Genomic DNA, 24,597 nt, shown 5'->3' on the forward strand with positions numbered 1-24,597 from the left:
CTGTATTGAAAGTAACAGCAAAATTGTAGGCCAATCAGCTCTGAATGATTTAGCTTTTCTTAGGAATATAATGAACCAAGTGTTTTATGATGAAGAATGCTATCCATCCTCAGAGAAAGAGCTAATGATTTTCAGAATACAGATTGAAACATACTTTTTTTTAAACTTAATTTTTCTTGATGTTTCTTGGGGGGTAGAACTATGTTTTCTTTCACAACATAACTATTATAGAAATGTTTTCTATGACTACACATTTATAATCAAAACATAAAAAGTCATTGTGTCTTAAGCTTTTCTTTTGTGTTGAAATAAGTAGCAGTCTTTGATTTTCTCTGTGTAACAAAGTTTCACTTTGAGCATGTCCAGATCACTTAATATAGGGACACCTATTTGAGAAATGCTGAGAGCCTGTTTCATGGAAAAGACACATTACGTTTCCTTACCAAACAGCCTTTTCCATTGGTTGTTATGCATAGGATGCATTTTTAAAACTGCTAGATTCCATTTTGAATGGCATTCAGAGAATTAAAGGTCCTATTGGGTCACAGTATATACAACAGGAACCACATTTAATTTCTGTGGTCCCATGAAACATGCTTGGAATTTTCAGTTTTCATTTGAGACTGACCAACAAAGCAAAGTCTAGTTACATTTGTGCTTTGGGTTCTCTTCTAGAGAGGACCTTCTTAATAACCTTTTGAGAAATCCTAGACATGATTCAAACTTAAGCTTTGTTTTAGAAATTTCCCCTATATAGTTTTACTCTGGAATGTTAATGTAATGATTCAGAGATTTTGAGAAAGGTTCTCTTTCTGAGGTCAGCTTTCTGCAAATTGTCTGTGTTAGCTCAGAGCTGAGAGTTTGCAGCTCCAAGTATATTTTTATGTCTAAAAGGTAAGTGAACTATGTTTCTCAGTAGATAATTTGGCTTCATGATCAACAAATTCTATAAGACACCATTTGACACCCCCCCTCCACCGTCTAGGGTGGAGCCAGAGGCTGGGCTGAGTCAGGTGCCTTCCCCTCTTTCCTGTCTTTCAGGCCAGTTTCATGTGCAGCTGGAAACCAGAATGGTGAAAGGCCAGCTGCCCCAAAGAGCCCACCAAGAAACTGATCACCCTTATCCTGCTGAAGGCACCAAGCTTCCATACTTTGCCCATCATCCTAGGAACTAGTGTGGCTGGAATGCTTCTCCTGCTTGGCATCATTGCCATCCTATGGAAGTGTGGCTTCTTTAAGAGGAAATACCAGACCACCACATCACGGAAATTGGAAAGCCTGCTTCAGAAAGAGAACTAGGCCTCCACTCCTCAGGAATCAGGGCTATTTGTTTTTTATGTAAACTGCAACCTTTCTATAAAACCATGCCAACCCTTTGACTAGCAATAGCACTGCTAGCTCTGTACCCCCAAAGATTTTAAAAAAGGAAAAGAATCTATTTGTACACAGATATTTATAGCAACTCCTTTCTGGTGGCAAAGAGTTGGAAACTGTAAGATTACCCTTCAATTGGGAATGGCCAAATAAGTTAGAGTTTGTGATATGATTGTGATGGAAGACCATTGTGCCATAAGAAATGACAAACAGGATGCTCTCATAAAAACCTGGAAAGGCTTATATAGAATGTAAGCCGAACCAGAAAACATTGCACACAGTCACAGCAATATTGTATGATGAATGGGGGATACCCTAACCATTCTCAGCAATACTGTGATCCAAGACCTTCCCAAAGGACTAATGATGAAGCATACTAACTGCCTGCAGTGAAAGAACTGATGTCATCTGAATACAGATAGAAGCAGACTTTTTTACTTTTTCTTTGTTTTTTTAAATGTTTCCTTTTACAAAATGACTATTATAGAATTATATTTTTAATAGCTACACATGCATAATCTATATTAAATTGCCTTTTCAATGGGGGGATGAAGAGGGAAGGAGAGAATTTGGAACTCAAATTTTAAAAAACATGTTGAAAATTGTTTTTACATGTAATTGGGGGAAAATAAAATACCATTTTTTTAAAAGAGCATTTGAATATAGTAGGCACTTATAAAATATTCCTTGAATTGAACTGAAATGAATTATAAAAATAAATGTTAACTAAAAAATCAAAAGTATCTTTTCCATGATTGTGCACTGAGTACTTAACAAATGTTAACATAATGGAAATTAAATTTGCCATATTTGAAATTTCTTTTTATGCCAGTACCTTTTATGCTTTTAAGGGAGAGAGTGGGTGAACAAGAGTGTTCTGGGTACAGTTTGTGTATTTGCAAAAAGCAAACAGACGCTCTGAATGAGGAAGAACATTTTTGTGTGTGCAACTGTGCAAAAAAAAAAAAAGGAAAAATACAAAGCCTCTAATTCAGAGAAATAAAAATTCTTTTGTATTCTGGTCATTTGTCACACAAATGTCATTTTGAGAATTTATCATAGCCCCATTCTGTCATTTCTCATTATTTCCCTTATCATTCTCAAACCTTTCACTGGGAACACCTCAACTCTATCCACAACAGCTTCCTGTTTCGTTTGGCTTTTTTTTTTCCTTCTTGGTGCAGGTGCAAAGTGGCTCTCCAGAATTCACCTGCCTGCTGGGTGTTTTTTCCAGAATCAAACGGAAATCACATTCTTGGGCGTGGGGTGAGGGTAGGAGGGGGAGAGAGCGGTGGGAGCAGGAAGCGAGGGGGAGGGGGAGAGAGTGTGAGTGTGCCTGTCTGTGACTGTGTCGGTGTGCCGCTCTGGGTGTATTTCAGGCTGCAGGAGGGGCCGGCAGGAGAGGCCCCAGGCCGCGGGGGCGTGTCTCGGGGCGGAGACCCGCCGGCCGCTGTGGGCGCTACAGCCCAGGGCTGCCTCGCACCGTCTGTTCTGTCGGTCCCGCGGCCCAGGAACAGCCGCGCTCAGAGACTGGCCGTCTCCGCGCCACCCTCACCGCTTTGGGACCATGGCAGCCCCCAGTGTGCCGTCCGAGTGTGGCTACATCCGAACAGTCTTGGGCCAGCAGATCCTCCCACAGCTGGACAGCTCCAGTCTGGCTCTGCCTTCCGAGGCCAGGCTGAAACTGACTGGGAGCAGTAGCCACACTGACCAGTCTGCTAAAAACCTCAGAATCCAGGAGCAGGTCCAACAAACGTTGGCCAGGAAAGGCAAGAATTTCGTGACGAACGGTGAGTGAGCCCAGCCCTTCCCGGAATCTCGGGCGGATCCCGCCAAAGCGCTCTTCTTTCTGGACCTTTTCTTCTCCTTCCCCAGACCTTTCCTGTGCTTCCCGTGGGCTGCCCCACCCCGATTACCTGTGGCTTTTCGGGGTTGGGAAGAGCCGCAGAAAACCTGGGGAGGACTTTTGTTCGTAATTAGACCTGTTGCCTATTGCTTTTCTTGTGTAACTGCCTGCACCTGCCTCGGCTCTCCTGCAACTCCCCAACTCATTTGTAGCTTCTTAAAAAAAAACAAACCCCAACTAAAAATAATGTCGTTGGGTTTCATGATATACTTATGCTGTTATATTTTTAAAATAAAAGGCCAAGTATACGCGAATACCGGCTACCCTCCCTGAACCAAGCTTTTGTTGGTTTTTAAAAATAATTTTTATCTGTCTTTTAGGATCTGAAAGGAACCTAAGAGATCATCTAGTCCAAACCCCTTGAATTTGAAGAAATTGAGTCCCCTATAGGTTCTGACTTGTCCAAGGTCACAGGTAGTGACTTAATTAGAATCTGAGTCCACATTCTCTCATTTCAAAATCCACATTTTCCACTTTAGTGTAGTGCTTCTCTTTTCTTCCAAAAAATCTTCAGAGTTCCTGACCTCCATAAATTCTCACTTTAATGTCTCTGGCATTTTATGACATTTTATTTATTTCAGGTCATTCTATTATTCTTCCCATTTATCCAAGATTCAGTTAGAGAGCTATGATTAAAGATAAAAGCCCACTACTTCATGAAAAGAAAAATGATTTCAGCCAACTGCCCCTTGGCTACTTCCTTTCTCCCTCCCAAATATGGTGTCCTAGGGCAGAATTAATTTCTTCAGCCTAATTGATTGCACTGAAGTGTGCCCTAAATATAACTCCAGTATAGAAAACAAAGTGCTGAGGAAAAGGGAGGAAAAGTGAAATGTGACCAGCTAAGGTGGAGAAAGAAAGAAATCAAGGTTTGCAAGCAAATATAAAAACAAAACTACAGAAATATGCATAGTCAGGTAATTAGAGAGCTGCTAAACTTTCAGATCCACTAATTTTTCCCAGATCATTAAGGTAAATTACATTCTTACCTGTTTCAAAGACAGCCTCCTGAATAGATTTGAAGTCAGAGGTCTAAATACTTAGTCACTTAGCCACACAACTGCCAAAGTTATATAACCTTGTTCAAGTAAATTAAGAGGACTGGGATAGCAATTTTCTTGTATATATGGAGAGAAAGGGTTGACTAAGTGTTCCAAAGGCCCTTCCAACTAGACATCCTATATGATCTTATGAATTTAATTCAAGGAGCAGTGTAACTGACAGTAGGAAATTGGATACCATTGAGGACAGGAATGTGGTGACTATTTATAAAGTGCAACAATTTAAATAATGCTAACAATTTAAATAAAAAAAAACAACCCCAGAGGGTCAACTAGTCCCATTTATTTAGTTCCTGTTGAGTAAGATCTAACATTAAGAACCTTGAATCTCTATAACTTAGTTAAATTTTAATTCCTAATACAAATGGGAGATAAAATATTTACATTTGCCAGTTGCATCCAAAAGATAGGTATTGCTAACCTAGTATGTCCTAACAGATTCCCTAGTAAATGAATACAAAACAGAAGTATGATATAGCATATTTACATGAGCACAATTCCTAGTATAAGTTAATTCAATGGGGTTTTATGCTTTCAGTTTTGTTAGTTTCTTCTTTTATTTTTAGAATTGATTATTTAATTATTTAATTTTCTACTTTCTTAGTAACATATCCAATTCATTGTTTTGTTATCTTTTTGTTGACAAAATTGTTTACAGATAAATATACAAAAACTTTTATTCATGATATAAATCTAACCTTATGACAAAATATAATGCCACTGATATTTTTCTCATCACAGAAAGAATTTTGCAGGGTTCCTTTTCCTCTTTTTTTTTGCAAACATTATGTTACGTTGCAATTAGTTTTTCTTTGAATATTCAGTCGAATTTAGTTGTAAATCCATCTTGTCCTGTATTTTCTTGTGGGATGTCTGTTGTGTCATATTTAATTCATAGATTAGGTTATTAAAGTTATTGTTTCTTCTATTATTCTCAGCATTTTATATTTCTTTTTATTTTTTATATTTAATTTTTGCAATTACATATAAAAACAACTTTTAACATTTGATTTTTAAAATTTTAAATTCCGGGGGCAACCAAGTGGCACAGTGGATAGAACACCAGCCCTGGAGTCAGGAGGACTGAGTTCAAATTTGACCTCACATACTTAATAATTACCTAGTTGTGACCCTGGCCAAGTTACTTAACCCATTAGCTTGCAAAAACTGGAAAAAAGTTTTCCTAGATGTAACCCTCTCTGGCATCCAAGGGCCTTTGACTCTCACTAATTCAGGGAAATAAAAATTCTTTTTTAGCCTCTTAATTCCATTATGACCTAGGCTGGAAAAACGATTTACAGTAGTTTCTCCTTGTATTTCCCAATCACTGTTTAGTCTTGTGCTCTTCCCTCCCATCACTGTTGGAATTACAGTGGGATATAGTCTTTACTATTTCCTATTTTTTCATTCTTACTGGGCTCTCTTTTTTTCAGTGCCCACATCAATTCCATAAATTATCCTCTCTAAGTAGATTCCCATATCCAGGCCTTATCTCCTCTCAGAGTTCTAATCCTACAAATAACCTTTGTATCCCTAGAACCTAGCTGAGTATCTGACACATAGCATAGTAAGTACTAAATAAATGTTTATTAAGTGCTAAATGTTTTCTCTTAGCCCATATACATTCCAAACTCAAAATGGCAGGTAGCCCAGTGAGTCAGGAAGCCCTTACTAGCTGTGTGACCCTTTGCAAGTCACTTTATCTCTGTCAGTCTTAGTTTTGTCATCTATAAATGAGGATAATAATAGCATCTACTTTATATTTTCCATTGAGGATCCAATGTGATAATATGTCAAATGTTTTGCAAAATTTAGAGTTATATAAAAATTGTGAAATTCAGTGTTAATAAATTATTATAAAAATAAATTATTAGCTATTATGCCTAAAACCAAATTTGTTACTTCCAACACTTCCTCCTCTTAATTTCAGTAGATGTCATTCTTCTAATCATCCCAGTTCAAAAACCAGTAGTCACTGTGGACTTACCTTCTTGTAGCAACCATCCAATCCGTTTCTAATTCTTGTCAATTTTCTCTTCACAATATCATTCACATCCTTGTTTTTTCTCCACTCACACCACAATTGCCCCAGCTCAAACTCTTATCACCTCTCACCTGGACTATTCCAGTCTCTTCCCATGCCAGTTCATCTTCCCACACAGCTATTTAGTTGATATGCTTCAGATACCATGTCACTTCCCTATTGTACTAGATAAAATACATGTTCTTCTGGCATTCAACGCTCTTCACATTTGACTCCAGTCTATCTTTCTGGTATGATTATGCATTCCTTCTCCATACTCTCCACACTCCAGACAAGCTGGCTTATTTGCCGTTCCTAACACATGACACTTCATCTTTCATGTTTACATAGACTATCTCCCATGTTTAAAATTCTCTTCACCTAAACTTCTAGCTCTTAGAACCCCTTCAAAACTCATTTCAATGACTATATCCACCAAGAAATCATTGATGATTCTACAGTTCATGTACAACCCTGTCTCATTCCTTTGTATTTATTTCTTATCTATCCTGTATTTCTTTTTATAGCTTCATAACTTAGTGCCTGTCACTCTAACAAGAGTTTGTTGATTATGTAATATATGATTTTATCCTTTCCGAGCTCTAGTTACCTCATTAATAAAATGAAAAAAGTGTACTACAAGTGTAGTTCAAGTGCCTTCCTTATTCACTAACTTCCTTGGTAACTTTTTAAATTATAGTACTCTGTTCCCAGAGTATGTTCCCTTGACATATTGAGAGAAAGGAAAAAAAAATCTGGATTAAGAGTCATGGAACAAAATTATGAAACTAGAAATGACCTTAGAGATCATCTATCCAAGCCTGTCAATTTTATAGATGGGGAAACTGAGGACAAGAGAAGTTAAATGACTTTCCCAATGTGGGATTTAAACTTGGGCCTGTTAACTTCAAATTCATTCCTTCAAACTCATTCCTTTCTACCATCCTGAATTTTTTAAGTCTTTTCTTCTTCAAAGTTCCCAGGCCCTATTCTTGGAGTCCAAAGAATTAAGTCTGAGCAATCTTTAATAGAGAATTTTCATGTGCTACCAATCTGAACTGTTATTTGTATTAGAAGCATCAATCTAGTCCAGCCAATCCCTTTTACCGAGAAGGTCTTTGTGATGCCTGGGAAATTTTCAGAGAGTGATGTGATTTGTCTAAGGGTCTAGATGTCACATGACTACTGATTGAGTCTTTTTCCTGGGCTGGGGTCCCAAAGATCATGTCTTCCACTTGAAGATGGGAAGAAGGCAGTAGAGAAAGAGAAGATGCAAGGTAAGAAGTGGTTGACTACTCCAACAAGGTCCTAGGGGAGATGGGCAGAAAGTGAAAGATCCTTGAGGGCTAGGGCCATTTGTATACCAGGCCTGTAGTATATGGTTAGCTAGTAAATGTTTATTAAATTTCTGTTGAATCTAATTGAACTGATGCAAATAAAAAGATTAATCCTGGAAAGAGCTAAAAATACCTCTTCTTCCCAGATAAGAAAAAAGGAGAAAAAGACTATCTGATGATATTAAGAAGTTTTGAGAAGTGATGGAGTTCCTTTTCTTTCTTTTTTTTAAAAATTTTTTAATTTATTTAAGGCAATGGGGTTAAGTGACTTGCCCACAGTCACACAGCTAGGCAATTATTAAGTCTGAGGCTGCATTTGAACTCAGATCTTTCTGATTCCGAGGCTGGTGTTCTATCCACTGCCACCTAGCTGCCCTGCTCCTTTCTTCTCAATGAAGAAAATAACCAAGTTATTTGCTTTAAATGTGAAGGACAGGAGAGAGAGAAAAAATGTAGAACAGCAATAGAGGAAATGATAGGGAATCAATAAATGTAAAATAGAAAGTTTTCTAATAAGCTGTGAAAGTATAAGGACTTCAGTAACATCCTCACCTTGCAAAATGAAGAAGCTCAGCTCTCCTAAAAACAAAAGAGCATTCCTTTGCCAGCAATAGGGAGTTTAACTATCAACTGTCAGTTCCCCAGGAGTCCTTCCCCAACCCTCACTTGTATGGATCAACCCTTCTCTCCAGGTCCCTTTCCCTAATGCCTAGTCTTGCTCAATCCAGATAAGAATTCTATAAAAACTCATTAGATTTTAATGGTTTATATGCCCTGTTTCACATAGAGTCTCAGTGGACTTGACCTCTTTCTTTCCTCCCTGACTTCTCTATTCTGTAGTATGTCTTCTTAATAAAACTGCCTTGTTTTGTTTACTGTCTTTTATGGGTTTCATGTTTCCATGTGCTGAAGCTCTATCAAGGTCATCCATAACCTGTCATTTTCCTATCTTACTCTTTTTCAAGTTCTCTGTGATTCAGTGACAATCACCTTCTTTCAGTTTATCATATAAAACATTCCATCTCATGAATCCAAGTGTTTTCACCCATTGCTTGTCTCTCAACTCTGGAAATTTCTTCTTTCTAATCTGACTTCCTTCAGGGGTCAATTTAAGTCTCACTTTCTGCAAGAAGTCTTAACTAGTCCTTAATGTTAGTACCTTTACCCTGAGACAACTCCTCAATTTACCATGTCTGTGTCTAGTACATATGTTGTCTCTCTCTCTCTTTAAACTATTAGTTTTTTAAGATGTATGCTAGAGTTTGGATAATTTATTGGTGTTTCCTCTCTAAAATAGTCTGAGAAATTCAATTCACTATAAGGTTCTAAATGGGAAAGGATGATAGACTGTGAATGAATCAATTGGTAAGGAAGATAAATTTTAAACCCCAGAATTGACTGGGGATTCCTTATTTCTTTTGGAAAGAGATCACTCAGAAGTATTATGGTTCAGCATCTTATCTACAATTTATTTTTTTAGAGATTTACCTAGAGGGCAAAGTGAATAGAGCACTGGCCTTGGAATCAGGAGAACAGGAGTTCAAATCCAACCTCTGAAACTTACTAGTTGTGTGACCTTGGACAAGTTACTTAACCCTGATTGCCCAGCATCCAGGGTCGTCTCAATTCATATCTGACCACTGGACCCAGTTGGCTCTGGAGGAGAAAGTGAGGCTGGTGACTTAGCAGAGACCGCCCCTCCCAATCCAATTCATGTGCTTGTCATGACATCACCTCCCTAATGTGTCTTCTTTGAAAATGAAGTACAAACATTATTATAAAATACTGAACAATTAAGTGATATCATGCCCAGATTAACATTGACATATATATACATATATATATATATATATATACACACACACACATATGTGTGTGTGTGTGTGTGTATGTGTGTGTGTATGTGTGTGTGTGTCAGAGGTGAGATTTGAACCCAGGTCCTCCTGGTTCTAAGGCTATTTTTTTCTGATGCCATAATGCTTCTTACTTTTAAATATTATTTTATAGAAATGCTCATTTTTCAATATCCAAAAATTTAACTTTAACATAGTGATGTTTCTTTTGTATTAAGTCCTACAAGCTACAGTGAAGTCTCAATGCCTCAAGTAAACAGAATAAATAGATGGAAAGTTGCAAGTAGAACAGGCAATCTTCAAATCTTACCTGAGGGGAATTTTCATAAATTTGACTTATTGAGGAGTGCATTAACTAGGATAAAATATTTCTATCCAGGGCGGCTAGGTGGCATAGTGGATAAAGCAGCGGCCTTGGAGTCAAGACTACCTGGGTTCAAATCCAGTCTCAGACACTTAATAATTAACCTAGCTGTGTGGCCTTGGGCAAGCCACTTAACCCCATTTGCCTTGCAAAAAAAACCTAAAAAAAAAAATTAAAAAAAAAGCAAAGTGTTGAAGTACTGTAAACATAGTCCACAACATATTGAAATCCTTTCACTAGTATACTTAGAACTGCAAATCAGATTTTTCAAAAATGAAGCAATGTGTTTAAGTCCCCACTAAGGATTGCTGTTATTTATTAATTATTACAATGTCTGGAGATCTGCGTTCAAGACACTTCACCTGTCTGAGACTCATTTCCCTGACCCTATAAAGTGGATGTAATAATACTTGCACTGATTATAAAGTTATTGTGGAGGAGAAAAGTGCTTTAAAACACTGCATTATTGGGAGATATAATTATTATCTTTTCTCTGTATCTCCTAAGGGAAGAGTAGTGGTTTGGGAAGAATCCCTTATCAACTTGTATACTTCTGGGAAGAAAAACTCAGCAGGATTCCTGCTTAAGTGCTCTGGAAGTTTTGTTTGAAAGGAATTAAAATGTTTGAGCAGTCTTGCATTGTTGGCATACCAGTGACTTGCAGGCAACAGATAATCTACTGAAAACAGAATATAAGATAAATATTTAAGTCATCTATCAACTTTTGAAGCTCTTTCCAGTGTTTTTCTTAGTTAACTATATTTTTACTGAACAGCATAGATAGGTGAATTTGATAAATAAAGTAACTCAAGAACTCTAGGACTTCTTAAATATATACCTCTTTGAAGCTAATGGACCTGGGTAGAAATTCAGGCACCATTTCACTTCAAAGAATCACAGTACTGCCAGATCTTAAAGTTGAAAGGGACTTACTTCACTGGCAAATGCAGTCTAACCTCTGCTTTAAGACCTTTTAATTATCAGAGAAAAGGTACTCTTTTCTAAAGCAGTTCATTATACTTGTGAATAGTTCTAATTGTTAAAATGTTTTTCCTCACTTTATTAAAACTCCCAAGGAAGTTGATAATATAAAAAAAGGGATCATTTTTTCAAGTTAAAGGAAAAACTCATTTTACTATTTTTGCTGAAAAAAAAACCCTCTCCTGTTTTTTTATACCTACCTCTTCCTGCAGGCTGTTTTTTAGTAGATTTAGTTTTACTTATTATTTATAAGACATACATAATAAACAGTATCTAGGGGCTTTTAATTCAGAAGTTGTCTTGATGTGGAAACCTGGTCTTTTTATGAAAAGACAATTAGTAGATGTTATATAGACTGTAGGATTTTCATTGTTAATTCTTTGTGTGAAGTAGTTTGGAGTGCCAAGGGTGACTAGTAGGGGAGAAAATAGGAGAACTTGTGGGAAAGGAAGGGATTGCTGGATATAATCCAGTCCTAGCAAAGAAAGGTCTGAGGCCAGGATGGGGCAGAGGGAGAGGTAATGTATAATGACCATTATTGCCCTAAGAACAAACAAGGAGTCTACAGTTAGCTTAGAATGCCAGGAGAGTTAAATATCCTTCTTTCCTGTCTAAAATGGGTCACAAACCATTTGCTTTTAGTCTGAGAAATTCAACACGGTAAGGAGATTAAAAAAAATGTTTACCTACGAATTTTTCACTATAGTGAGTTTATATGTTCTAAATGTGAAGGAAGATAGAACATGAATCAATGGTAATTAAAATGACAAACATTACACACCAGAATTGACCAGGATTCCTTTTTATTGCAAGGAGAGATCATTCAAAAGTAATATATAACCTTGCTGAAATTCCAAAGGTCCTAAAGAATAAAGTTTGCTTATACAAGAGTATTATCAGATGAGTCAGATATAATACAGGAAATAGCCTCAAATGGATAAAACTATTTACTTTACTCTTTTTTTCTATTCTTCCTTACTTTTGGGAGGGAGTTGGGGGGGGTGGGTAGCAAGGGCAGTTTTCTGGGATCTGATTTTATTTTCCTTAACAAAACAAATCATAGGTTTTTACTTTCCCCTTCTCTGCAACTTGGTAGCCCAGTGGTGTCAAACTCAAATAGAAACATCCTTACAGGCCTCATAGTGACCAAAAACTCCAGAATTAACATTGTTTTATTATATTTTTATTTATTTTATTATACATTTCCCAAATCTAGTTCTAGGTGCACTTGGGAATTTTGCAGGCAGTGAGTGAGTTTGACGTCTTTCTCTATTCCTTTGAAATCACAAGTACAATCTCTTTCCCCTGTATTAAACTTTAAAATGATATTAACAAAAGTTTTCTAATGGGTATATTTCTGAAATTCACACTGCTTTCTTCTTTTTGTTTTTTAATGTTTTATTGATGTTCCTTTCCTTTTTTCATTGCTGATAACTAACTTCTATCTCCTTGCCTAAGAGAAGCCCTCTTTTGTAATAAATAAGTATTGTCATGCAAAACAATTCAGTACATTTACTGTGTTTTAAAACATATGTATTGTTCTGCATCTGTGGCATATCACCTCTTTACCAAAAAATAAGAATTCATTACTAATCTTTTTGATGTTATAGTTAGTTACTGCATTGATCAGTTCTATGGTTTTTCAATGATATTTTCCTTTACAGTACAGGGGTCATTGTACAAATTGTTCTTTCTATACTCATTTTGCTATGCATCAGTTCACACAAATAACCCCAGGCTTTTTCATTATGTCATATTTGACACTCATGTTTTGTTTGTCATTCTTATTATTCACATGCCATAATTTGTTCAGCCATTCTCTAATGATAGATATCTACTTTGCTTTAAGTTCTTTGCCACCATAAAAAGTACTGTTATAAATAATTTTGTACCTTATAGGTTACTTCCTTCTATCTTTGATCTATTTGAAGTATGTGATATTGATGTAGGGAATTGTGGGTATAGAACAATATTGAAATTGGAAACAAATTTTGTATTTTTTGCTGCACTTGACCTTTACTTTGACCCTGGCCATGCACTCACCAGTGGGTCAAGTTAGATTATGCAATAATATGTTACATTAAACCTACAGTCACACCTCCTACAGCAATCTCTCTCATTTTCAATATAAGACCCTGGACCATTCCCAAAAGGCAAATTCTCCAATACAAGATTCAAATCACTCCCAAAATGTCATCCCTCCCATGGATCATTAGGGGAGTATTTATGGAGAAACTGGAATTTCTTCCTTTCTTTTACTGCCTAAACTGCTGGACCCAAAACCATGCCTTTCTTTCTTTTGTGTTGTAATGACTTTTTAATAAATCTGTGTTTTCTTTTTACGCCTACGCTCTGGGGTCAAAATGGTGAGTTCTTCATGGGAAACTAGTGAAGCCTCCATAACAATATTGCTGGATCAAAATTTGTGTGTGTGTGTGTGTGTGTGTGTGTGTGTGTGTGTGTGTGTGTGTATGTATAAAATCTCAAAGTGACAAAATAGTTCCAAGTTGCTTTCCAGAATAGTTAGATAAGTTCAGTCATGTAACAAGCATTAAGTGTTTATTATGTACTAGGGGTTACAAAGAAAGGGAAAAAATTCACTGATTCACTTAATAGTGTATAAATCATCATGGCTATGGTCCAACATTACTTCCAACAGTGGTATTTTCTCTTTTTGTCATCTAGTAGGTTTGAGATGGAAATTCAAGGTCATTTTAATTTGTTTTCTCTAATTGCTAGTGATTTGAAGCATTTTTTATATGAATGTTCAGATCCTTTGATTATTTACCTACATAATACCTCATCTATTTATCTGTCTACCTATTTAAAGCATATGTATGTGTATCAGTTCTTAATATAACTGGGATGTCATTCATATGAAAGAAATCTAACAGCATTAATTTTGATTTTAAAATTTTATAAACAGATTATTTATTTTCTATGGACAACTTTATTCTTTTTTTTTTAGTTAAGAATTTTCCCCTGGGCAGCTTGGTGGCACAACTGGTCCTGAAGTCAGGAGGACCTGGACTCTAGACACTTAATAATTACTTAGCTATGTGACCTTGAGCATGTTACTCAATCCCACTGCATTGAAAAATTAAAATAAAAAAAAGAATTTTCCCCTTATTCTTCTTTTTTAAGTTTTTGCAAGGCAAATGGGTTTGAGTGGCTTGCCCAAGGCCACACAGCTAGGTAATTATTTAAGTGTCTGAGATGTATTTGAACCCAGGTACTCCTGACTCCAAGGCTGGTGCTTTATCCACTATGCTACCTAGCCGCCCCTCCCCTTATTATTAATTGTTAAAGGTATTTCTTTTCCTCATTTAATTTTTAATTATGTGCCCTTTGGAACTTATATATTCTTTTTTTGAACCACTAGTTCTTCTTTCTGGATGACTTGTGCTATTAACATCTATAGTATCTTTCAGCAATCTACAGAATTATGGTAATTTCCTCAGTCAAGAAAGCTTTCTATTTATTTTCATTTCTTAAAAGTAAACATTTTCAAGATACATTCATCTAATGAATTTTACTTGGTGTAGCTGTATATATATATATATATATATATATATATATATATATTATATACACACACACACATATATATGTATCAGGTTCATTCAAGCACTGAATCTCAAGACTGAAAGGATCAGTGGGTATTTAGTCTAATTCCAACCCATAACTGAAAAAGAATTTTCTTTACACTATAGCTTACCTTACAAGTGGTCATCTAGCCTTAATTGACAGAATCAGCATGCAATAAAGATTTTTGACCTGGTAGAACTTTGAGTCAAGATGATATTTAATTAGAATGTAAAGTTTTACACTTGTGTCCAAAAATCAGTTTTTGCATTTTTCTAGTAGTGATTTAGAACATTTTTATATGACTATAAATTGTTTTGTTTTCTTTATTATATAATTTACTTGTTTATGTCCTTTGATCATTTATCAATTGGGAAATGACTGACATTCTAATAGATTTGACGAAGTTATTTATATATTTGTGATATGAGACCTTTATCTGAAAATGTGTCTAAATGTGTCTAAAATATGTCTAAAATTTTTTCCCAATCTTCTGCTTTCCTTCTGGTCTTGGTTACAGTTGTTTATTTGTACAAAATATTTTTAGTTTAATGTAATCAAAATTATCTGTTTTATACTTCACACTACTCTCTTTATCTTGTTTGTTCATAAATTGTTGGTCTATTTATATCTGATATGTAACACATTCTATATTTTTCAAATCTTCTTGTAATATCTTTTTGATAACTAGATCATATATCCAATTTGAGCTTATCTTAGTAACTAGTGTAAGATATTGCTTTATCCCCAATTTTTGCCAGACTGCTTTCCAGTTTTTGTAATAATTTTTTACCAAATAATGAATTCTTATCTTTAGAAACTTAGTTTAACCCTTCTCAAATACAATGTTACTGAGTGGAATATTTCCAATAAAATCTTCTTAGTAAAATATTCCTAGAGAAGTCCTCTCAGGGTTAAGAAATATTAAGAAAAACAAACCAATATTCCTAGAATATTCTTAGAAGAAAGACCTTGCATTCCAAATGAGACTTGTAACTCTATCTGTTTCTTGATAAGGATATTTTTACTAACTGGGAGGATGGCAGACTGTACCTAGAAAGACCTTGTGATCCAAGACAAGCTCAGAATTTTGTGATAAAGTTATTTTTACTAGACTTAGACATTACTTTGTTAAGATAGATGTAATTCTGAAGGTTATTCTCATCATCTGGATGGTGAGGTAATATTTTATGAAAACCCTTCATTCTTTTCTTTGTTGCTGGGGTAGATTTTCTTTCTTTCTTTTTTTTTCTTTCTTCTGGGGTAGATTTTCACAAGTAAAATGTAACTCTGAATTCTAACCAATGAGTCGACAGAGAGAGAGGATGGTGGGGGAGGGAATTGCATTAGGTCATATAATCTTGCTTGACTGTCAATTTGGGGCAGCTCCTTCATCTTCACTACCTCTTTGAGACTTAGAAAATGTGCCCTTCTCTGGAGAAAAGTAAATAAACTTTTTTCCCTTTTTGCTCAAAGGATTCTCTCTCGATATTTTTATTACTACAAAACATTACTATATATATTTCCTGCTGTAATTTGTATGTCTACTCTCTTCTATTAATCTCCTTTCAATTTCTTAGCAGTACCAGATAGTTTTGATGTTTCACATTTTTAAATTAGTTGTTTTGATATTTTTTACTTTTTTGTTCTTCCAAATGAATTTTTAAATGTATTTTCTAATTCAGTAAAATAATTTTTGCTAATTTAATTGGGATCACATTGAATATATAAATTACTTATGAAATCACCCTTTATATCTAAATTATTTTTCCATTTAGACCTTAACTTGGGATATAGTTTAAGATGATGGTCTCTAGTTTCTTCCAAGTTACTTTCTAGTTTTCCTAGTAATTTGAGTCAAATGGTGAGTTCTTAACCCCAAAGCTTGGATCTTTGCATTTATAAACATTTAATTCTCCTGTGTTCTATATGCCTAATCTAGTCTACTGACCCACCACTCTTATTCTTAGACAGTACCAGATTATTTGGATGATTACTGCTTTGTAATATAGTTTGAAATCTGGTACTTCTAGGTCACTTTCCTTCATATTTTTTCCCTTAGTTCCTTTGATATTTTGGGCTTTATATTCTTCTGATTTTGTTATTATTTTTTCTATCTCTATAAAATAATTATTTGACAGTTTGATAAATATTGCATTGAATAAGTAAATCAACTTAGATAGAACTGTCATTTTTATTATATGGCTCAGCTTATCCATGAGCACTTAACATTTCTCCATTTAAATCTGCATTTGTGTGAAGAGTATTTTATAATTGTGTTCAAAGATTCACTTTTTGTGAATCTGTTTTTTATTTATATTTTATTTATTTATTTATTTTTAGATTTTTTTGCAAGGCAAATGGGGTTAAGTGACTTGCCCAAGGCCACACAGCTAGGTAATTATTAAGTGTCTGAGACTGGATTTGAACCCAGGTACTCCTGACTCTAGGGCCAGTACTTTATCCACTGCGCCACCTAGCCACCCCTTTTTTTGTGAATTTGTAAAGGCACTATTTGTGTTCTTACTCTGATTCATAAAGAGAAGAGTGTATGAATTTATTTCTTTTGCTTAGCTATATATTTTTTTTCAACAAAGGTAGACTTCTGGAAGAGAGAGGAGATAGGTGACTTGCTGGATAGTGAAGGGTTAAAAAATAAAGAAAAGAAATACTACAAATACACAAAATGAGAAATTCAGAAAAGGACACAAAAGCAAATCTATTTTTGTTACTGTAGTGTTAATTTGAAAAATAAAAGAAGCTTAACAGAAATTTACTGCTTTGTATTAAATATCTTTTTTTGTATATTGCAGTTTTCATATTTGTTAATATTTCTCAAGTACCTAATAAAAATTTTAATATAAATAAAAGGAGCTTGCTTCCTGCACCTTAATTTCTTTTTTGTTTAAATCTTTCTCTTTTTTAGTCCATGAAAATCCACTTTCTCTTTTTCCAACCTCCCCTTCTGTCATACAAAGAGAATGAAAGACAAGGAAAAGTCTTATTACAAACATGCATAGTCAAGTAAAGCAAATTCCCCCCTTAGCCTTGTCCAAAAAAACTCTTAATCCACAACTTGAGTCTATCATCTGTGTCAGGAGGTGAGTAGCATGTTTCTTCACAAGTTTTCTGGAATTGTGGTTGATTCTTAAGTTTTTTAAAAGAGTTATTTTTCTTTACAGGAGTATTGCTATTGTATAAATTGGTCTCCTAGTCCTTTTTACTTCACTATGTGAAGTAAATGAACTTAAGTTTTCTCTGAAATCATCCTCCTCATCATTTTTTATAACACAAAAATATTTCATCACATTCAAATGTCATAACTAATGCAGTCATTACACAATTGGTAAACTGTTTCCAATTTCTTTGCCACTGCAAAAAAAATGCCACTAAAAATATTTGTAGATTTGGATCCTTTTCTTCTTTCTTTGCTATTTTTAGGGAATAAACTTGTTATTGTTCTCACTGGTTTGAAGGTTATGCACAATTTAATGACCTTTTGGGGACATTCCAAGTTGTTTTCTAGAGTGACCTAACCAACAATAAATAGTATACTAATATACCTTGTTTCCTACAGCCCCACCAATGTCGACCATTTTTTTTGTCAGTGTTGTCAATCTGATGAAGTAGAAGACAAAGATTAGAGTTGTTTTGATTTTAATTTTTTAGTTATTTAGTGTTTTGGAATATTTTTTCATATGTCAATTGATTGAATTCTTCTGAAAAGTGTTAGTTCATATATTTTGATAATTTATCAATAGGGAAATGCCTCTTATAATCAGTTCCCTATTTAACTTTTTAAAAAGAGACTTTTGTCAAAGAAATTTATTGCAAATATTTTCACCATCTACTTTTTCTTTATTTAGCTATATTGATTTTGTGCAAAACCTTTTTAAATTTTACATAATCAGATTGTTCATTTTACTTTCTGTGACCCTCTCTATTTTTTGTTTGGTAACGAACTCTTCTCCTAACCATAAATTGGACTGGTAATTTCTTCCTTGCTCCTCTATTTTGTTTATGAAGTCAACAATGTATATTTAGTGCTTATCTTGGATTATAGTATGAGATGATCACCTATACTTGGCTTCTGTCAGACTGTTTTTCAGTTTTCCAACAGTTTCCACCGGAGTCAATCTGAAGTTTTTTCCCATTGGAATTGTGTTTTGGGAGTACAGAAATTCTGAAAAGTTTTATTATTTCTTGCACTGTGATATTTAATTTTTTCACTATGTTCTTCTGGGATATTATACTTCTTAAGTTGTCCCTACATGTCCCCTTTTCTTGAAATAAATGTTTGGTTTGTAGAGAGAGCTTGATTTCTTTTTTCTTTAATGTAGCATTTTGTTTCTCCTCTCCCAGATTTTACTTCACTTGCGTATACATTCCCAATCATTTGTCCTCTCTTTTGTTTCTTTATTGAGACTTTGCAGCTTTGATTATTTCTACCATACAAACCATAAATTTTACTCTAATAATTCTTATCTCTTCTAAACTACTCAGGATTATGTGTTGTGGTTCCAAGTTCTCTGCAAAAATGGTCTTCTGCCTCAAGTGTTGAAAGGTTTTCCTGTGTTTTGCAGTATTTATTTATAAATACCTGACCTCATTTACTAAGTCTATAGGGCATATTTCCTTCTGTAGTTAATATTTTCCTTCATGTTTGATATCTGCTTATACTTAAGAACTTTTAGGTTTTGTGTTTTTTTTTTCTTCCTGAGATCCTTGGTTATTTATCTTTTTTTTTCCCCCTTATGTTCTCATTTTGCTCATTTTCTGACTTCATCTTCTCAGATGGTAGTTTCCCAGTGGGCTGAATCTCAAAATATTTCAGCCTTTTCCCATGCTGTGTAACTCAGTTCACCAGCCTAAATTTCTGCCCCGCTCAGTGTAGAGTTGAATTCTTCCAATCCCCAGAATATACCCTGCCCCATTCTTTCACTTCCTCTGTTCTCCTGCAGAAGTCCACTGTAGCATAGAATGCTACTGCAATGTTGGCCACTACAGCTTCAAAAATTTCTGCAGTTTGAAATTGAATATTCCTGTCTCTGAAAAGAAGCAAAGGGGATACAAGGGAGTGGACCGGGGTGTGATCTTGAATTTTTGTTGCAATTCTTTAGATTAGGTGGGCTAGTGTAGCCTTGCTATCAGTTGGATCATGAAGAACATGGTGTTAAATTAGAATGAGTTAGATATTAGGTCATGGAGTTGTTGTTGTTGTTGTTGTTGTTTTGTCATTGCTTGGTATGTTATACAAAGGAAACAATTGAAATTGCTTTATCTTTGATGTAAGATCATGAGATCAGAGAAAATGTCTAGCTCTACATCTTGTTGGACATGTGACCCAGAAATCCTTTTTCAAATAAGATAGGGAGGTCTTGCCCCAGTATTTGGGATTTCAAAGTTTACTAAATATTCGGTTATTATTAAAATATGAAAATCAAGGTAGCTAAGTAGCCTAATGGCTAGAGTGCTGATCCTGATCAAGAAGGCCTGAATTCAAATGTGGCCTCAGATATTCACTGCCTGTATAATTCTTAGCAAGTCATTTAATTTGTTTGCCTTAATCCAGTGGAGATGGAAATGGCAAACCACTCTAGGATCTTTTCCAAAAAAGCCCCAAATGAGGTCACAAAGAGTAGGACAACCTTGATATGATTGATTGAACAATGAGAACAACAAAGTAAAAAAAGTTGATTGCTTCTGTATTTGTGTAACTAATCTGTTTCACTGATCAAACTTTTTATTTCCTAACTACTCCATAATTACTTTGTAGATTATTGCTTTATGATTTAGTGTAAGATTTGATCTTTTTCATTTTCTATTTTATTTTATTTTTTTATTTTTTTTTTAGGATTTTGCAAGGCAAATGGGGTTAAGTGGCTTGCCCAAGGCCACACAGCTAGGTAATTATTAAGTTTCTGAGGCCAGATTTGAACTCAGGTACTCCTGACTCCAGGGCCAGTGCTCTATCCACTGTGCCACCTAGCCGCCCCCATCTTTCTCATTTTTAAAAATTATTTTCTTTGAATTTTTAAACCTTTTATTTATCCAGATTAATTTTGTTATTTTATCTAATTCCATAAAGTACTTTTTTGATAGTTTGATTGGATATGTACATAATTTTAAAATTTTCATTATGTTGGCTCAGTCTAACCATAGTAATGAATCTTTCTTCAATTTGTGGGGTAAGTAGAGTTTGCAATTGTATTCATATAATTCCTGTGTGTATTTTGAAATATTTTATTCTTTGAAATTATTTTAAATGGAATTTTTCTATCTCATCCTGATAAATTTTGAAGTAATGTATAGCAATATCAATGATTTATGCAGGTTTCTTTATATCTTGAGACTTGGCTAAAGTAGTTGTTTCAGTTAATTTTTAGTTGAATCATTAGGCTTCTCTATCTCAAAAATCAATATTCTTTCCTTTTTACCTTTATTTAATTCTTCACTCTTTCTTATCACTATCTAGTATTTCTCTGCTATACTAAAAGTAATGGTGATCTCTAATATTACTAGAAAGGTTTCCCATTTAATACCTATTACAGACTAGGTTGCTAACTGTGTTTTTTAGCTACATAATGCTTATCATATCAAGGAAAGATCCTTTTATTTCTCTTCTGTTTTCTATTTTTTAAACAGGAATGGTTATTATATTTTAGATAGAATAGATAGCAATATTTATCAGTAGATAATTGATATAATCATATGATTTTTTGTTATTTTGATACCAATATGGTTAATTATAGTTTTTGTAGTATTAAATCAGTCCTGCAAACTGGTCACAATGTGTAATCTTTGTGAAATGTTACTATAGTACCCTTGCTAAAATTTTACTCAAAATTTTTGCATCAGGGCAGCTAGGTGGCACAGTGGATAGAGCACCTGCCAGGGAGTCAGGAGGACTTAAATTCAAATCCACCCTTAGATACTTAATAATTATAAAGCAGTGTGACCTTGGACAAGTCACTTAAGCCCATTGCCTTGCAAAAAAATTTGCATCAATATTCTCTATTTTGACTCCCTCTGGTTAAGATATAAAAAAACCATATCATAAAAGGAATCTAGTAGGACCTTTTCTTAATTTTTTCAAATAATTTTTTCTTGATTGAATAAACTTCCATTTTTACTATATTCTAATTTTCATAGTTTTTTTGCCAAAGAAAGAGGTAACATTTTGAATCCCTTATTTGATTCTGTTAATTAGCTTCTTTAGTCTATAGTTCTCATTTGTTTTCCTCATATTTTTACTTTAGATCTCTAAAATCCTGTTTAGTTCTGTTTTTAAAAAAATCCCATTTTATCTAATTGGAACACTAATGTACTGCTGGTGGAGCTGTAAACTGATCCAACAATTATGGAGAGCCATTTGGAACTATGTCCAAAGGGCTATAAAACTGTACCTGTATTTTCTGTATCTCAAAAGTCTGTGTCCCAAAGAGATTTTTTTTAAAAATGAAAAAAGGATCTATATATTATAAAGTTAATTACAGTAGCTCCTTAAGAGGTGACAAAGAACTGGAAATTGAGGAGATTGGTCGTTACATGGTGAATTACTAAACAAGTTGTGACATTTGATTGTGATTGAGTGGGAGCAGAACCAAGAGAACAATTCAGCAATATTGCAAGAATGATCAACTGTGTGATATATATATATATATATATATATATATATATATATATGACACCTATGTAAAACTGCTTGCCTTCTCAGTAAGGAGAGCAGAGAGAGGAAGAGAATTTGGAATTCAAAATTAAAAAAACAAATATTTAAAATTATTTTTTCATGTAATTGGAAAAAATAAAAATTTTTAAAGTTCTTGTTTTTATTCAAAGAATTCTAGTTGATTTATGCCCAAGTTTTGTTTATTTTGAGGCATTGGAGTCATTCTTTTCTACTTGAATTTTTAATGTCCTTAACTCTTTATGGTGGGATTCTTTTTTTGTGTGCTCATTTTTCTAGCCACTTCCTGACTTCAAGCTTTATATTTGAGATAGACTCTGTGTACTACTGGAGTTTTTTTTTTTAGATTTTTCAAGGCAATGGGGTTAAGTGGCTTGCCCAAGGCCACATGGCTAGGTAATTATCAAGTGTCTGAGGTCGGATTTGAACCCAGCTACTCCTGACTCCAAGGCCGGTGCTCTATTCACTGCACCACCTAGCCTCCCCATCTGTGTACTACTGGAGGGAAAATCTAGGCTTGTCTTGCTTCTGCTTTCTTGGGGTATTGAGTATTATGTTATTCCGAGATCTCAAGGACAACTCAGGCAATCTACAAACTATCAGTGCTTTCTAAATGATTTGATTGAGTGCAAAGTTTGTTCACTACTTCTCACTATTTCCATCTAAAATCTGCAAGATTCCAACTTTGATTTGGTTTTAAGAAATGTACTTGTATGCTTACTCTTTGTTGGAATTCTAGTAGACTGCTGGATTCAAGCACTTTTAACCATTTAGAAAGCTTTGCTGGTTCAGAGTGAAAGAACTCCAGATTTGGTTTGGGATTACTCACATGGTTTTTTGATCTAATCTTTACTGGGTTATGAGTTTGGAATAAAATTTCATTCCACTCTTTGTTCTAACCACACAACTACTTGCTCCTTGCTTAGTACATAGTCTAGTGCTCTTGTCATTTCATCCTGGAAATGCAATCCTAGGCATAGGTCCATCCCTGTGATCTCAAACTGTGTGTAAGTGACAGAGCTGCCAGTTGGCCGCTGTTACTGCATCCTGTAAAAGATTGCATTCCTCTGCGTGGTCTGGGACTCCCTTTTTTAGCTCAATTACAGCGTTGTTCCTCTTTCAGTTTGGGCCTGGGGATGCTCTGTCTGCTATCTTTAGTGTCCTCCCTCCTTTAAGTCTTTAAGATCTGGAAGTTTGCTTTGCTTTTGACTTGTATAGGGTAATTAGGGAGGGCGCTGACCCCTTTGCAAAGTTCCATCTTTGATGTCTGCCTGCAACACAACTCTTACCTGTGGCTCCAGGCATGTGCAGCATCTTAGTAGATGGGGTAAAACCAGGTTGAAGGTAATCAACAGGTCTCAAACCTGTTGGTGAGTCCTATCCCAAGCATGTGAAGACTTCCCTGGGTGGAATGGATGAATGAGAACAATTTGTTCCAATGGCCTATGAAGGCAGTGGAAGCAGAAACTATGGAGTAGTGATGAGGACAGGATCCTAGAGAGATGGGAAGAACGCTTTCATAATGTTCTCAATAGATGTTCATTAACCTATGCTGAAGCCATTGACTGTATAGCTCAGATTGAAGTTAATCCCTTTCTAGTTAAACTTGCAACTGAAGAAGAGATTTTGAATGCTATTAGATCCTTCTTGTGTGGCAAAATGCCTGGTGCTAATTCTGTTCTAGCAAAGATTTAAAAGGCAGGAGGTCTACTGTTCACACAAAACTAAGTCATTGCCAGCAAGATTCTTGGCAGAGTCCTCAAAAGGTTTATTTTTCTTTTCTTCGTTTTTTATCTTTATTTTATTTTATTTTAACTCAGTTACATGCAAAAAACAGTTTCAGCATTCAGTTTTAAAACCTCGATCCCCAAATTCTCTCCCTTTCTCCTACCCCTATCTCCCTTATGGAGAAAGCAAGTTATTGGAAAAGTAGAGCCATAAAAAAAAAGCACCACAATAGTCGTATTATAAAAGTAATCATAAATACCCTCCCCTCCAAGAAAAGATAATCCTCAAGAAAAATACAGTAAAATAAAAAAAAGTTTGCTTTAGTCTGTATTCAGACACCATCAGTTATGTCCTTGGGATGGATAGTATTCTTTATCATAAGTCCTTCAGAGTTGTCTTGGGTCAGAACAATGCTGAGAAAAGGGAAGTCATTCCCAGGTGTTCATACAATATTGCTGCTACTTTATATATATAGTAAATTTCACATTGTTTCTGCTCATGTAAGTTTTTTATTGAGAATATCCTGTTCATCATTTCTTATAACAGAATAGCATTTCATCATACTCACATACCACAATTTATTCAGCCATTCTCCAGTCGATGGACATTCCCTCAGTCTCTAGTTCCTTGCCACCAGAAAAGAGATGCTATAAATATTCATATACATATAAGTCCTTGTTTTTCTTTGCTTCTGGAAT

At 34.9% G+C, this 24,597-nt stretch overlaps 2 protein-coding genes across 6 annotated transcripts in view; one reads left to right on the forward strand and one right to left on the reverse strand.

Moving 5' to 3' along the window:
- The window catches only part of CNTN1 (contactin 1), a 363,209-nt gene that overhangs the window by 334,871 nt on the left and 3,741 nt on the right, over nt 1-24,597 (reverse strand). The window contains exon 1 of one of the 4 annotated variants that reach the window (XM_074194744.1): nt 6,457-7,821. The exons of 1 other annotated variant lie outside the window; for it this stretch is intronic. The gene's annotated coding sequence lies outside the window, so the exon portion shown is untranslated. 2 more of the 4 variants (XM_074194742.1, XM_074194741.1) reach the window with 2 other exon arrangements.
- The window catches only part of PKP2 (plakophilin 2), a 107,029-nt gene continuing 85,251 nt past the window's right edge, over nt 2,820-24,597 (forward strand). The window contains exon 1 of one of the 2 annotated variants that reach the window (XM_074194747.1): nt 2,820-3,164. In XM_074194747.1, the coding sequence (XP_074050848.1) occupies nt 2,942-3,164 (223 nt within the window). In that variant the 5' untranslated portion in view covers nt 2,820-2,941. The remainder of the gene's footprint in view (nt 3,165-24,597) is intronic. The other variant, XM_074194746.1, reaches the window with a different exon arrangement.

The sequence above is a fragment of the Macrotis lagotis genome, chromosome 7 (genome assembly GCF_037893015.1).
Source record: "Macrotis lagotis isolate mMagLag1 chromosome 7, bilby.v1.9.chrom.fasta, whole genome shotgun sequence".
In the NCBI taxonomy this organism is placed as follows: Eukaryota; Metazoa; Chordata; class Mammalia; order Peramelemorphia; family Peramelidae; genus Macrotis; species Macrotis lagotis.